The sequence below is a fragment of the Falco naumanni genome, chromosome 2 (genome assembly GCF_017639655.2).
Source record: "Falco naumanni isolate bFalNau1 chromosome 2, bFalNau1.pat, whole genome shotgun sequence".
Classification (NCBI taxonomy): domain Eukaryota; kingdom Metazoa; phylum Chordata; class Aves; order Falconiformes; family Falconidae; genus Falco; species Falco naumanni.
This window is the reverse complement of record NC_054055.1, coordinates 108,583,455-108,599,436: the sequence shown is the minus strand read 5'-3', so window position 1 is coordinate 108,599,436 and position 15,982 is coordinate 108,583,455. Positions and strand designations below refer to the sequence as shown.

The window sequence follows — 15,982 nt, the reverse complement described above, 5'->3', positions numbered from 1 at the left end:
GTCTGTTTGACCTGTTTTCATCATGTACTTCAAGAGGATATTAATTGTGGTTATTTAATTATGAGAGAAGCAATCTCTCCACATGACACAGAGGAGTCCTATGACAGATGAATATCTGCAGATGTTTATAATGCTGGTTTCCAGTTAGCTTAGCACCTCTAAATTGAGCCTGTAGAAAGTACAATGCACAATCTGGTGCATTCAGGCCCTGTACTGGAGCCAGCACTCTCAAATATTTGCTGGGGTTTGACAGGGGGGAGTGGACAGACAGAATAGCAAATTTGCAAAAGAAAGCAGTGGGCAGTCTTGAGTTAGCTGTGTTGGGATGAAAGTATGAGGTAGCCATGTAAGGAAACATGTATTATTCATGAAACGTAATAAAGAGAGGGAAGGGGACCCAAACCAATGAAGAGAAGAAATGGTATGCAATGTGTTGTGATACAAAATTATACAGCAGAGGCACATTCAGCAGGATAGATGGACGCAGGAAACATATCTATGTCTTAACAGGTCTGTGGACAAAAATAACATCAAATATGAAAAGAAGAAAAAAATACATTCCTGGAAGAAAAAAGTGTTGACTCCTTTCATTAACACGTAAAGAACAGAAATGCAGGCCATGATCCAAGAATACTTTGATATAAACACCAACGTTAGTATTTACAGGGATAGTAATACTTTAAGCAAGACTGGAATTCCAAAGAGACTCTAGGCTCATGGGGGAGATTTACCTGCTCTCACAGTTCTAGCATTTGGTCATAAATGTGTCTGTCTTGTGTAGTACTTATTCCAAGACTAGGTCAACTTAAGGTGTTCGCAATTTAAATTATTGCAATGCATCAATTTATTCCCATTTTTTATTTCTAACTTCTTGAACTGTATCTTTTTACTCGTGGTATAATACTGAAAATACATGTTTTATTCCCCCCCCCCCCCCATTACAGTGATTTCTTCAAAAGAAGGCGGCCAGCTGGGCAGGAGTCTGCAACAAAGAGAACTGCTGAAATATAAAGAGTAAGTATTTTGGAAAAAAAAATAATTAGACATTGCTTAAGTGATGCAGTGCTGGAACAACACAAAGTGCTGAAGGCTGCACCACTATGCTTCACTGTGTAAACACGGGTTAAGCCTGAATGCCCATTAGCAGTTGAGAGCGTGTATCTGGAGCTCACATTGTTTTCACTTTATACAAAAGAAGTCTAGTTAATGTGCTGCATGAGTTCAGGAGGTCCAGTTCATGGGCTGCTTCACAGTGTGTACCAAAGTACATTAAGCAGGAATGAAGGGGACTTTCAGAAGACCAACTGAGGTCACTGATGTGGATGCAACCACAATTCCCTGGCAGCAATCTGACTTTTTGATACATTAACAAGTTGTTTATGCTCTTTGTTTTTCCTTTGTAATATTGATTTGTCTTTATCCACCTTTAAGAAAACCTCTGGGCTTTCTAATAGTGAATAACCACCCAGATGGATTTGTAAAGCACTGTAGTGCTGTATTTGCAGTTGTGTAAGGTAGTGCAAAGATGAAGTAGATGAGACTCAACCTAGAAAGTTCAGAGAATGCAGGACACTTAAGCTTAACCACCCTGGTCCAAAAGTAGTAGGACTGGAAGCGTCAAATAATAAGCCCTAATCCTGGGCCCAGACAAGGTCTGAGACCCAAGTTGCACGACACAACACTTACATGGCCCAGAAAAGGGCAGTCTTACATCTCTCACTGATGTTTATGCAGGGCAAGCTCAGTTTTCTCTACACGTAATTATACAAGAAATGAAAAGGTCATACCTAGTGTGTCTTCTGACCATAATATTATTCTAACAAGAAAAATAGTACACGTGAGGACAGTTTGTGTCTCCATAGGAAAAAATTACAAGATTTTATAGTAACCATTTTTGCTGAGAAATAAATTGATATATTCTTTGTATGAGGATTCACAAGAAGACTTGAAAGTGTTTCTTGTTTGCAGTTCTTCCTTCGATCAATGGAAAACACTCACTAACAATAAAGAAAAAGTTGCCACTGGTGGTGTAAGTATACTAAAAGAAAAAGCTTTGACTTTATTTTTTTCCCATAAACGTATTATTTTGCAGTTACAGTTTTCTGTTTCTTGTTAAGGTTGCCTGACATCTCATTACTGAATTTAAAATAAATTTTACAGGTTTTTATCAAATTTAAAGAAGGTATCTGAGATTTTCTATTTTGATGATCTGCTACTGGCTGTATTTTCACATTACATCTAGCTCCAGTCTGGTTTGCATATTTCATAAAGAAGAAGATGAAAAAAGCTTTTATCTCGGTTAGAAAAACATTCTGCCTGTCTTACCTTTAGGAAGTTTATAAATACCTGTGTACTGGAGGAGGGAGTAGAAATTTTGCATGGTAATACTACTGCAGTATTGTTTTATGTTAGAAGCACACTTTCTGCAGTTTCCATTAAAAAAACGTGCCAGTTGCTAGGGAGGGAAAAAGAACAAGTGAAACAGGAGTGTGGAGAAGGTCAAAACTTACTAGGAAGCTGTAGTTTAATTAAAATAAGAAGGGGGGAAGAAGGTGTGAGTTTCTAGCAAGATGGTAGAAATAGACGCTTGAGAAAAGGAGTTTGCAGAAAAGACAGAAAAGTTTGTGCCAACTACAGCTCATTTCACTTCAGACCCTGTAATGAAATCCAAGAATCTGTCGTTATTCTGCTTCTGCAAGTTCTGCCTTTCAAGTGGCCTAGCTGAGTTTGGTCCCATTAGTCCTCATCTACACCAAGGATGAGATTTTTCCTGCTGACACTAATGTCATTGACTCCGGCAGCCCAGAGTGGCAGGTCTAAGGTTTCTAGTCCCATTGATGAATAGAGTAAGATTTGCTTCATACAAACTGCCCAGGAATTGCACTTTTGTTTCCTTGGGTTTTGGGGGGGATTAGTTTGTTTTGTTTGTTTGTTTTTTTTGTATAATCTACATGTGTATGTTTTTTTAAGTCTTGACACTGGAAAATACCACAAGCAAGTTTGCCTATGATATGTATCCTTAAAGAGCAGAGTGTAGTGGGAGGGGAAGTGTTTTTACAGTATGTCTTCATATACCTAAGTTGTCAGATTTATTTAAAAAATAATTTAGATTTATCCCATTCCCATTATATAACTTGTATCTGTATTTACAATGATAATGATTTTAAGGGTAACTTTTTAAAAAATATATTCTTTTTTTTAAAATGTATTTAGATGAAAATATCAGTTGTTTTGAAATACCTCCAAGCCTTCAACTGGCAATGGATGTGGCTCACCATAGCTGCTTATTTAGCACAAAATGCACTAGCCATTGGACAAAATCTGTGGCTGAGCACCTGGACTGCAGAAACAGCCAAAATTAGTGATTTTACAGAGTGGAAACAATCACAAAACTATAAACTTCTCATCTATGGGCTTCTGGGATTCATACAAGGCAAGGATAAACATTTTTGACTGTTTTCTCACCATTTGCTGAGTTTGATCTGCCTGAATGTATATTAGTAAAGAAATAGTCCTGGTTGTTTCATAAACAGAATTGTATGCAAAACAGTATAATAGTTTAACCTGGGGAGAGAAGAAATATACAGACATGTAGAAGAAAATGCTATTTAATTTTATGATACTTCTGTGAATTTTTGGAATATCAAAGTGTAACCAAATAAAGTTATGTTGGCATCTCAATGAGGAAGGAAATCAGTGTTGATGTGTTATGGCATGCTAACATGAAAGACTTAATTGCAGGAAAAACATACTTATGAAACAGTCAGATGTATCAACAAAATACAAAAATGTGCATTTGTAAAACTAAGATGTGAAGCGCAACTGTTGGATTGCTCACTGGTAGAAAAGTGACAGAAACAAGTTCCATCTCCTTTCCCTCCCCAACCATTCATAATGTCTTTTAATTTTTCCATTCACAAGGTCTTCTCATTTGCTGTGGTGCTTATGTGCTCACCAAGGGATCCCTGTCTGCCTCTCGGACATTGCATCATCAGCTGTTAGATGACGTGTTGCACCTTCCTCTTCAGTGTTTTGAAACGAATCCAGTTGGTCAGATCATCAATAGATTCACAAAGGTGAAGGAGAAAAATCATGCGTATTTTCCATTTTATGAAAATGAAGCTGGAGTGACTACAGATTTAATTCCATTTAGTATTGTTGAAAACGTAAAGATATCAAAATAAGTGAATGCAGTATCTAGCAGTAGAAAGCTGTTTCAGTGCATAAAATCTTAAAAAACTATCTCAAGCTATTTTCTTACAAAACCATCAAACCATATTATTAGTAGTTGTATAGACCTTATCCAAGACTATTAGGAGGCCATTCCTCTAAAACTGCTGCCGCAGTGCAATGAGTTTACGAGACCTAAACCTGATCTTTTAAAAAAAAAACAACCTGTATTTTTCTTAAATAGTATACTGTATATCAGAATCAAATGTTATTGTCAAAACCAATTAATACATTAAATTCATGTTCTTGGAGGTGTATAGACATAAAGTGGATGTTATTTTCTGTTTGTGGTGTTTTGGCTTTAACTGGAACCTCTAATACACATACAAGTGCTATACACAAGTCACTGTGACTTTAATACTTCCCACTCTCATCATAGCTAGATCGTTGCATTACTGATGCATTACTGATTACTTCAAATACAGTGACTGTTGGTGGCTCTGCTCTCTAGAATAGAAGAGTGGTTGTATAATACACTAAAAGATCAGTTGATTTAGGTTTCACTAAAGCCCCTAGTCTTTGGTAGTGATATATTATAAACTGGGTTTGAAAAAGCTTTACCACATATAGTAAGAGATTAGTAATAGATCAATATGCTTCCAGAATTATGAACAGGAGTATACAGAGTTAGGATTTGAATTCCTGGCCTCCTTTCAGTCTGATATGCTTTATGTAAGCTAAATAATATTGAGTAACAAAATAGCAAGAGCTGTCTCTTTTTGACTTTACACACTCTGAGCCTGTTCTCTGACATACAAGTAGTCTATAAGTATTATGTCTTTTTCATTTTTAGGCAAATGATAATATATGGATACATTCATTAGGATATAATCAGGGGGGATGCTACTAATTTTTATTGAAGATATTTCACTTTTATTCCATTTTTAAAGATACTTTCTTGAAGTTTTTAGTGGAATTTACACATAAAATATTGATTCTTCTGTGCATTGTTCCAGGACTTATTTATAGTGGACGTACGTTTCCATTACTACCTACGAACTTGGCTAAATTGTACACTAGATGTTATTGGAACCATTCTGGTTATCACATCTGCCTCACCACTATTCATAGTGGTAGTTATTCCCCTGGGATACATTTATTTTACTATCCAAGTAAGTGCATTAAGCTTTTATAAGGATTTCTCAATATATGTGAATCAAATGTTCAAAACAATCAAGGATACCAGCTTAAATTATTCTTTATTGCGAAAACCAAAAAACAAACCCCAAACATACATACATACATACATACATATATATATATATATACACACATATATATATGTATACAGAACACATGTGAAATTGCTTTCAGAAAAAAATCCTCAGCTTCTTAAAAGGAAATTAGAACTCTTCTTGAATATATCCTGTAATGCTTGGGAAATTTTAACATCTTCTGTTTTTCTTTTTATATTTTTCTTTTTCTTAGGAAGATACAGTATTGATACAGATCCCACTGAAAAATTTGATTAAGTTACCTGAAAAAAACGGTGTATATAATAGTGAAAATTAAAAGTTGAAGGGTAACCCTGAAACAACAGATGTAAAATAGAATAACGCCTAAACTACCTGTGCTGTTTTTTGTCTAGAGTGCCAGTTACACTACTGAGAAACCAAAAAGTAATGTTTCAGAAAGACTAACAGCTGCATTCTTGTTTCTTGATGCTCAAAGGGTGGTCTGTGATTAAAGACCTTAAAAGATTCTTAAAATAAGAATACAGAGGAAGGAAAAGAGTGCCTGGATTCAGTCTGCTAAATAATTTAAATGCAGATAATATCTCCTTAATAATGAATGAAATAAAGGCTGAATTTCATCTGAGAAGGAAACAGAACATTCTAAATTGAAAGTTTACACAAAAGTTTTGGTCGGTTGTTAGACACCTCTTGTGCTATAGCACGTTTTCTATAGAATTTGGAAGTAATAGTCTCCTATTTTAAACTTGCCAGTAATTTATATATTTCAGTTATGTCAGCACTAAAATATTGGTGTGTCCCAAGAGACAGATTTTTCTTTTTCTACACTGTTTGTGAATAGCTTTTTTTATGTGTAGACACTTTCAACTTTTTCATATTCAAAATTTGCAGGAATTACTGAACAGATTTCTTAACTGGAAATACATATGGCAAATATTTTAAACAAAAAAAGGTAAAAGAAACTGTAGTGACTTAAAATGTCTGTTTTGTCTCTACTGTTTTATTAGCGATACTACATAGCGAGTTCGCGACAAATTCGACGACTAGCAGGAGCATCGCATTCTCCTGTGATCTCCCACTTCAGTGAGACTCTTGCAGGGCGCTCAACAATTCGAGCCTTTGGCCACCAAGGAAGATTCATTAGAAGAAATAATGATGTCGTGTATGAGAACTTAGTGTACTTCTACAACAATGTTATCTCAAACAGGTACTTTACAGCTGATCTGCATCTGTGACTAAGACTTTCTTCTGTAGAATTCCACAACTAAGTGTTTACCTCTAGTCAGAGGAACCCACTGGGAAAAAGGAGGACAAGAGCAATTTATCCACCACTTTTTGTAATGAATGGGTAGATTATGTCTAAGCACTAGGGTTTCTTCTTTATGTACCAGAAACTACCAGCTTTATAGAAAATATGCATAAACTGCCTGGGATGAGACTATTACAAAAAACCAACAACAACGAACAGGAAAAAAAAATTTTAAAAAATGTTTACCAATAGGTCATGAGCATGGAGTGTACTACTTTCAGCTAACAGTTCCTCTTACAAGTTTACGAACAAATTGAATTTATATTTTGGTAGTTCACGTGAAAGTAACCTGGTGTCTGTACCTACAGGCACTGGGCAGGTCTTAGAGAGTGGAATCTTGCGTTTAAGGAAATACGTCCATTTCCTCTCCTTCCTTTGTGATTCAGTTCAGCTATGGGCAGAGATTAGCAAGGTGAAGATTTTCAGATCTGGTTTTCAGTCATATACCGGATTTTTTTCCAGATAGGAAGAGCAGGAAAGCAGTATGAGGAGTAAAGGGAGCACTAGCCAGGAGTTGAGACACCTGCATTTTGTTTTTAACAGTGCTGCCAGTTCTAGACATGTTATATTCCCTCCCCAGTCCATCTGTAAAATGGGAATAATAGTACTTATCTCTTTTGTAAAGTGAGTATATGGCTAATACAATGATCTCAAAGAGTCATTATATTAGCAATATGTTTGCTGTACTATCAAAAATTTTGGAGGTAATTCACTTTTTTTCTTTGCCTTGATTTAATACAGGTGGCTGTCTGTCAGGCTTGAATTTCTGGGAAATTTAATGGTCTTCTTTGCTGCACTGTTTGTAGTACTGGCTGGAAATACAGTGAGTTCTTCTACAGTGGGTTTATCGATATCCTATGCTCTAAATGTAAGTAATGTTTTTCTTTTTTTGCTGCTACCACATTGCATATGAAAAAAGAAGGATACATACAATGTGGCTGAGTAGGTGAATATGCACAGTAGCATCAGCAACACTAAATCCCATGGGCAGAACAGAGTTTTCCTTTGCATTCCATTAATTCTGAGAAGCTTCACATCAATTATTATCCACTTTTGAATTTAGATGAAACAATAACTATTAAAACATACTTAAAAATCAAGTTAACTGAGTATTACTTGTTTTTAAGTGTTCTGATAAACCAAATAAGAAGCCTAGTCATGCACAGCCATACTTCATATTTGATTTCTTGTTCTTGTTCACTTACTAAATGTTATGTAGGAATGCTTACTAATAAAATCATTTACTTGGGTGTTGTTCTTGTAAAAGTAATAAATGAGAGCCACATTTGAAATGTGTCGAGGTAAGGTAAACTGTACTGGTAAGTTGCTAGTTAAAGTAAATCCTAAGCAGTATGTATACATAAGCTAAGCATCCAAGTTTCTTTGATCTTGTGATACTCAGGAGTCTAGTGGTGTTCAGATTCTCACTGTGGTGAGTGCTTCAGAAACGCAGCTGAGAGATACTGATGAATAGAAATACAAAAAAATATATAGACCTGTCGTGGCATATCCACATCACCCCCAACTCACAAAAGTTCCATTTTCTATTATCCAGAGATAGAAAAATCTCCTTTATATCATCTTAATCTTGGCGATGACAATCACAGGTACTGCACAATTTTTCAGCTTCATCTGATGTCAAATTGGCGCCATTCTTTATTTAGTTACATACAGCATCTCAAAATGGTTGACTCCAAGAATTCTTCGGCTCACTTTTTTCCTATAGAAGTGGGAATATTTAACCACAGAATTGGTGCCACGGGAGTGGTACCTATTCTCTGTGCGTAAGCATTCCCAGTGCTTGAAGATGACAAATTTGGCAGACAGGGTAGACAAATATCTTCATTAAAAATTCTTTGTTAAGTACTGCTGGTTTACTTTACATGGGAGTCGTGCAATAATGTACATACAATATGAGCCATATAAGTTTTTCCTTTCAACGTATCATACAATTACCTTGCACTTTCTGTTGATCTTGAAGTAGTTTCAGATTTCTGGAGCTGTTATGTTAGTGAAAATTACAGTAGCCATTGGGCAGTCTGAAAGCAGACAAGAACTGCTCAGACGAATGCTCAGATCAGTGATTTTCTAAGAGATAGTTCATTTGGTGTACCATCATTTTCTGTACACTTTTTTGCTTCTGTGATTAAGCATCCAGCTTATGAGGTAATTAAAGTCAGGGTAACTTTTGAAATCAGTATGCTTTATTTTAGTAGAGTAAAATTTTTATGTTCTTTGACGGAACTATTTCCCCAGATAATTCAGAGTCTAAATTTCTGGGTGCGTAAAGCGTGTGAAATCGAGACCAATGCAGTTTCAATTGAAAGAATCTGTGAATTTGCAAAAATGGATAAAGAGGTGAGCATTTTTCTTGAAATGGTGAGCATTCTTCTTGAACATAATTTCTATACACATAATTTATGTGTATAGAAAATTACTGACTTTAATATTGGTGAGTGGTAATAGCAGGTTATAATTTGTTATTAAATACTTTCTAATTTTTTTTATGTTGAGAGTAATATGTAGCTTCTTCATTACATATATAGTCATACCAGTTTTATTCCTATTTTGAGTAGTAAATTTCTTGGCATTCTTCTTAGCAGTGGATTTTGTAGTAAGACTAATGCAGCTACAGCTCAGGTGAATTCTCTATGCTACGTGCCACCAAGAGAAACGTTTTAAGAGGGGAAGAGAGGAAGATAAGCCTTGCAGACCCCTAAATGTTACTCACCTAATGTGTGGAGAGATATTTGTTTCAAACCAATTTGCCTTGGTTATTATGCTTTTCTGAAAGCAGTTCCCATGTCAGGGAGGCATGAGAGCCTTGGTCTGTCTTGGAAACAAGATGCTTTTCTACTTCGTCATTCTCTTTTACCCTCCTGCCATGTTTATGTTTCTTAACCTTTGTCCACATCTTCCTGTTCTCTCCTACTCTACTTCTTAAAACAAAATGTTTCTCAAAACCCATGCATTTTAAATATCTGGGAGATTAGGCATCAGATTAAACTCAGTTCCTGTCCATTGATTGAACAAATACCATACGATTAGCAACTACCCAGTTACACAGAGTTTACTTTTTTAAATGTGTGTATAAGGTGTTAAAAAAAGACACCACCCAAAACCAAAACCCCTAAAAAACCCAGTCAGGGTGCTTCTGCCAAGTTGTGTTTGTGAAAGTAGGTTCTCCTTCCATTACGTGGCATTGGAATTATCCTAAACCTGCTGGGATTTTTAAAGAAATATGTAATCTTTCTAATTTTTTTATTAATTTGTAACGTTTTTACTGCCATATACTGAAATACCAATGATTTTAATTCCAGAAACCATGGATAATGTCAAAAAGGCCACCAGAAGGGTGGCCCGATAGAGGGATAATAGAGTTTGTTAACTACAAGGCTCAGTACAGGAAGGATCTTGGTTTAGCACTGGATGATGTTTCTTTTCAGACACGGAGTAAAGAGAAGGTACTGTATATAATAAGAGATAAATCTGGGTATAAAATTCTGTTTTCCAACCTTCTACTTCAAAAAGATTTCATAAGAGGAAACTCCAATACTAGATATGGCAAGATGATGTTGAACAGGGAAGATGTTAAGTGGATAAGACATTAAAGAAAAGACAAATGAGAAAAGGAAAAGTATTTTCCTTTACTATGTAGACATTGTTATCCCTGTAAGAAACTGAGATAACGTTTTATGAATTTGGTAGTTTTAGGGAAAGTCCAAATTTGAAATTAAACCTCTTGTCCACTGTGATGAATATTTATGTAGAGAAATATGCTGCCAGATTAGTGCTAATCAATTTTGGGTTTGGGATCAAGGGACACCAAGCAAGACCTAGTTTAGAGTCCTTGGATGGAGCTGAGGAGTGCTAGACAAAAGGGAGGAGAAACAGAAAGGGTTCCCAGGGAACCAGGTGTAGGCTTCCACAGCTTCTGAGGGAGAGCTGATTGTCAGTCACGTGTTCCGAAAGTGGGTTTCCACCTATAGGGTTGTATGTTGATCAAATAAATTGATGTTTGGAACTGGAAGTTGAAACTGAATTCACTAATAATTTTTCATGTAAAATATATACATTGGAATGTTAAAGGCTTCATCAGAATACTTTGTTTCAGGTTGGAATTGTTGGAAGAACGGGAGCTGGTAAATCGACACTCACAAATTGCTTGTTTAGAGTTCTAGAGGGATCTGAAGGCAAAATAATTATTGATGGAATCGATATATCAACTATTGGACTCCATGACCTACGTGGAAATCTTAACATTATTCCACAGGTAAGATGTGTTTTAGCGATAACTTTTTTTTTTTTTCCCTGTACTAACACAAGACACTTCTTTTTTTTTTTTTTTTTGAGAAATTATAACCCTGAAGTCCACAGGCTACCAAGAGACAGAGGCATAAAACTCCAATAGAACTTTACTGATCTTTGAAAATAGGTCTGTTATGGTCTATCAGGTTTTAGAATTGAACTTTTGAGAATCTTAGCTATTTGATTAGACATTAATCTTCAGTACTTTTGGCATAAAGCTTTCCTGAAAAATGTTCACATATCATTAGGATTGTGTTCATGCTGGTACACTGATTTACATTCAAATGCTGTAGCGTAAAGTAAAACCTAGAAAACAAATTTAATGGTCACCTGAAGACTTTTTGCCAGTTCCCTGAGTGCCATTCATAAAACCGTTTTTGTGCATGGGTGATGTGAACATAATTTTTAATAAATTTATCTGGTGTTTTCCAAAGGAAGGTTTGTTTTTTGTTTTGTGGGGTTTTTTTTGCTTGCTTTTCTGGAGCTTTAATCCTGGTAGTATTTCCTATGTGTCTCTGCCATAGACTGAGCATGGAGACAAGGCTAATATTTAAAACAGAATAGGCTGGGTCTTTCTAAGAATGGGCTGAATAGAAAAAAATGCGTATATATTCCTTCAAATCCTTTGCTGCTTTCCTTTGAGAAATATATTTGCTCAGGGGAATGATAAATTTACAGGTTTTGATACAACTTTTGGTTCAGAAATGAGAATACTGAACCAAATGAGATTATGCTGCAGGACTTCAAAACACAACAATTCACACATGCTTGGCTGTTACCTTTTTCTTGTTTTAAGCAGCTAATACCCTACACATCTGGATGACATCTGACATTTGTAAATTGCACAGTATTTTTCTCAACTGCAGTTGCAGGTCTGGTTTACTGTGGACTGAGTATGTCGGATCCACATTAATGCAACTAAGTTGAGAGAAGTACAGGAAAGTTCAGTGGACTAGCAAGCTGGGACCAGAGAAGGAAACTAGAACTGGAAGGGTGGAAAAATGGAGACTGGAGCTTGAAGAGAATAGGTGGTATGTGGAGGGTTGAACTGCCTAGGTCAGTAGAATGGAGCTGTACGAAGATAAAAGTCTGGGACAGAAAAAAGGGCATGGCAAGATACCAAAGCTTTCAGTGTGCACATACACTTGACTGATCTGAAAAAGTATCTCATACAAACGATTTTTAACAATTATATTGAAAGGTACAGATTTGCAAATTACTTTGATGCTGTTCTAAATGCAAGTAACATGCAGTTTAAATAAGGAATATGCACAAGATCTCATACAGTCCTTTTTGTTTGCTTAGCTCCCTCAAAATTACCACTGTTCTGTTTGCACGGAACTTGCTAGTGAATGGTGTTGGCCTTTCACAGTCTAACTATTGGGTCACAGTGACTGTGACTGCACTTAGTCAAGGTGTCTGTTCACTGCCTCTAGAAATATCGGTTCCATTTATAAATCTGTGCAGGTATTCGTACGTTGTCAAGTACTGTTTTCTTAAATTCGCCTTTTTAAGAAAAAAAATATTTGTGTGCATCCAAAAAAAGTGTTTAGACTTAACTTGTTTCTACGAGTTGTTTTAGACATAACTTGTTTCTAGAGTACTTGTTTCTACGGTTGTAAGCACTAGATGTGATCCATATGCATCCTGGCATTTACTAGTCTACGTCTAGCGTTCCAGACATTCTCTGCTGTATCCAGTGCACAAAAGCTAGTGATGCTTATTTATGCAATAATTGCTTTTGTTCTTATTGCTGAATGTCACCTTTCCTGGACAAAATTAAGAATATTTGACTTACAATCATAGCCTGCTAGTTTTTCTTAAAAGTGCTTATGAACGTAGCATCCAGTGCTTGGCAAAGCTGACAACAGTAATAATTCATGTGGTTTTGCAGTTGCCAGGTGCCAGGCAGGTCTTTAAGTCAGCCATAGACCCGGCAGCACAGAGAATGCCTAAGAAATCTGTTGCTCTTCATATTTCACCTTTATGGAAGAACTGAGCACACAAAGACTCCACAAGATATTTTTTTTTTCATCCACCAGCTTCAAAATGTTACAATTTACCTCGCAAAGCCTCATTTCCAAAATTATTTGTCCCAGTTCCCTATGTTAATAACATAAGGATTTATGGCTGATTGTGTTTTAGGTTTGTGTTGGCATTGTGCACTCATGTTCTGCTGTTATTTAGGACCCCATCTTGTTTTCTGGGACAGTGCAGTCAAATTTGGATCCACTTGGAAAACACTCAGATCTTGAACTGTGGGAGGTACTGGAACTGTGTGACTTAAAGGTTTTTGTCCAGTCACTCCCAAAGAAGCTTCTTCATGAGATTTCAGAAGGCGGTGAAAATCTCAGGTACATAAACAAGATAGTGCTATTGCAGTTGTTTTCTGTACTGTAAAACTGTGTGTTCCTTCAGAGAATTTACTTCAGAAAGTATCAGTGTAAAAATGACACTTCTCCCATCATTCTAAATAGAATTATTCTGGTAGTAGGAGTTTCTTTGAGGTGGCTTAACTTGTCACATCTCTGTAAAGTCTATGGCCGGTGCTGCATGGGAAACCAAGAAGCAGACTATTTGCAGCCCAAGTATATGAGTAGGTGTAAATCAAGGAGCAGGGAGGGGAGCGATTTGTGCACCGCATAATTAGATTTAGATAGAAAAGTGCTCGTTTATTTAAATTAAAAACAAAAAACAAACAACAAAAAAAAAAACCAACAAAACAAACCTCCAAAAATGCCAAACCTGGAAAGAAGGCAAAACTGGGGAGAGCTCATTCCTTTGCTTTATTTGCTTAAGCAAAGCAACCGATTATTTCCTTGTAAAACATTAACCCATAGTTATGTAAGGAAGGTGACATTTGGAATAAAAGGACTCTTAAGCTCAAGAAGGCAAATACTGAAGTTTTTGGCAGCAAAGGGGCGGGTCTTAAATGGAGTGTACTGAATATCAACTTTTAATTTTTTTTGACAGATCATTTTCAGGAGGAAGTTTCTAGAAGGCATGCACCACAGCTAACATATAGGTGTATCCAAACTTTTACAGTGAACAGTATTAAAAAGTGTTTTAGCATTCGATCTGGCTTACAGAAATCGAAGGCAAGACTGCATTTATGCTACAGAGTTCAGCCACAGGTGTTTAAGAGTCACACCTTAACTGTTACTGGTATGCTGAGCAATAAGAAATAAAAACTTTAAAACGAGCTGAATATATTTCACTAGTCTTTCCAGAAGTCTAAAGTGTTGTTAAGAAATACAGAACAGGTAGGCTCCACAGTAATCTCTACTTTATATTATTCTCCCCTTCCTCAGTGTGCCTGACCTGACCTCAAAATTTTTTTAACAGTGTTGGGCAGAGACAGTTGGTCTGTCTGGCTCGTGCTTTGCTTCGAAAGACAAAAATCTTGGTCCTAGATGAGGCAACAGCTTCTGTTGACATGGAAACAGATAATTTGGTGCAGTCCACCATCAAAAGAGAGTTTTACAACTGCACAGTATTAACTGTAGCCCACAGATTACATACAGTCATGGATTCAGAGAGGTAAGTTTTGCTAAGCCATTTTTAAAATAAAGGGCTTCCTTTAAAGACATCAGTTTTCAGAAATTAAATTTTACACTTTTTATCTTAGTATCTTTGTATCTGTACAATCCAAGGTATCACAAAAGACTTGAGCAGCAATATTAATTATTGATAAACTGTGTTCTGTTTTCCCCTTCCAATTATAGAATTAATTTAATATTTTTCCTGCTAAGGTAGAGGTATAAGCTGCTATTAAGACCACTTAATTCTCTAGAGTAAATGGACAACACTGTAGCATTTTTACCAATTAAGCGTAAATGCCAGTTTCAAAAGGCTTTTTTTTTAATATAGGAGTTCCTAGCTTTAGAAACCAACGAATTACCTAGTACAATGATATTTCTTGTAAATAAGAGTTCCTAGTATCCACAAACATCTGTATAAGGACTGGAAAATAATGGGTGAAGGGCTGGTTTTTCTTTGCCTGTAATCTGTGCTTTTGCATTGTAGAGTGCTCGTTCTGGATGCAGGAAGGATTCTCGAATATGATACACCACATAATTTGTTACAACGAAAAGGTGCCTTTTCTGAAATGGTTGCAGAGGCTGGCATAAGAACATAAAGACAACTAATAACTGATTTCTTAATGAAGATGAGAATTCCTTACTCCAGTAAACACTCGAGGAATATCTGGCAGTCCACATATTTTATATGGAATATATGATATTCCATATAAAATAACTAGCTTACTCAAAAGCTCCTCACAGCCTTGCTATTTACTACAACTACTATCTGTGTATATTGATCAAGTTTCTTAAAATGTCTTTCTGATTTTATACAAATCACATATTTTACTGGAAAACATAATGAAGCAGTGATTTTCATGGCATATTTCAAGTGTTGCACTAGTAAAGACTGAAAAATAAATCTTGCTGTTCACACGCTGGTTTTAATTAAAAAATAGTACTTAGGTTGCTCTGACATTATGCCTATTTAGTTAACACATTCTTAATATAATTGCAAATTCATAAAAAAAACCAGAACTGCTTGTTGTATGGACATACAAGCAGAGGTCATTTGGTGCTGGTTTTTAGGACATGCATATTTGCCTGTACGCTTAGGTAATTCTTGAGGCAATAAATTTGCCACATTAAGTTAATTTTCCTTTCACCCTTGTGATTTCTGAATAACTAAAAAATTATTTCAAGTAACTGAAACCCACATCTTATGTATCTAACTGAGCATTACAAAATCACATTGTAAATGAATCCCAGAAAAACGGAGTTAGGTGCGGCTATCTCTTTGCTTGTAGATTCTAATGCAAACCTCAATGCTAATTACAGCAGCAGGACAGGTTGTGTAAATTTGCTGAAAGTGCGAGTTAAACATACCTAAACCCGTACAGGCCACAAACATTAATTTTAAT

At 36.0% G+C, this 15,982-nt stretch overlaps 1 protein-coding gene across 7 annotated transcripts in view; it reads left to right on the top strand.

Moving 5' to 3' along the window:
• Positions 1-15,495, top strand: part of LOC121083034 (multidrug resistance-associated protein 1-like) — a 51,175-nt gene extending 35,680 nt beyond the window's left edge. For all 7 annotated transcript variants that reach the window (XM_040582890.1, XM_040582889.1, XM_040582892.1 and 4 more), the window contains 13 exons: positions 945-1,014; positions 1,969-2,029; positions 3,214-3,433; positions 3,922-4,076; positions 5,187-5,342; positions 6,431-6,630; positions 7,474-7,600; positions 8,989-9,090; positions 10,053-10,196; positions 10,847-11,005; positions 13,228-13,394; positions 14,386-14,580; positions 15,067-15,495. In XM_040582890.1, coding sequence (XP_040438824.1) covers positions 945-1,014; positions 1,969-2,029; positions 3,214-3,433; positions 3,922-4,076; positions 5,187-5,342; positions 6,431-6,630; positions 7,474-7,600; positions 8,989-9,090; positions 10,053-10,196; positions 10,847-11,005; positions 13,228-13,394; positions 14,386-14,580; positions 15,067-15,178 — 1,868 coding nt within the window. In that variant the 3' untranslated portion in view covers positions 15,179-15,495. The remainder of the gene's footprint in view (positions 1-944; positions 1,015-1,968; positions 2,030-3,213; positions 3,434-3,921; positions 4,077-5,186; positions 5,343-6,430; positions 6,631-7,473; positions 7,601-8,988; positions 9,091-10,052; positions 10,197-10,846; positions 11,006-13,227; positions 13,395-14,385; positions 14,581-15,066) is intronic.
• Positions 15,496-15,982: the final 487 nt, after the last annotated feature.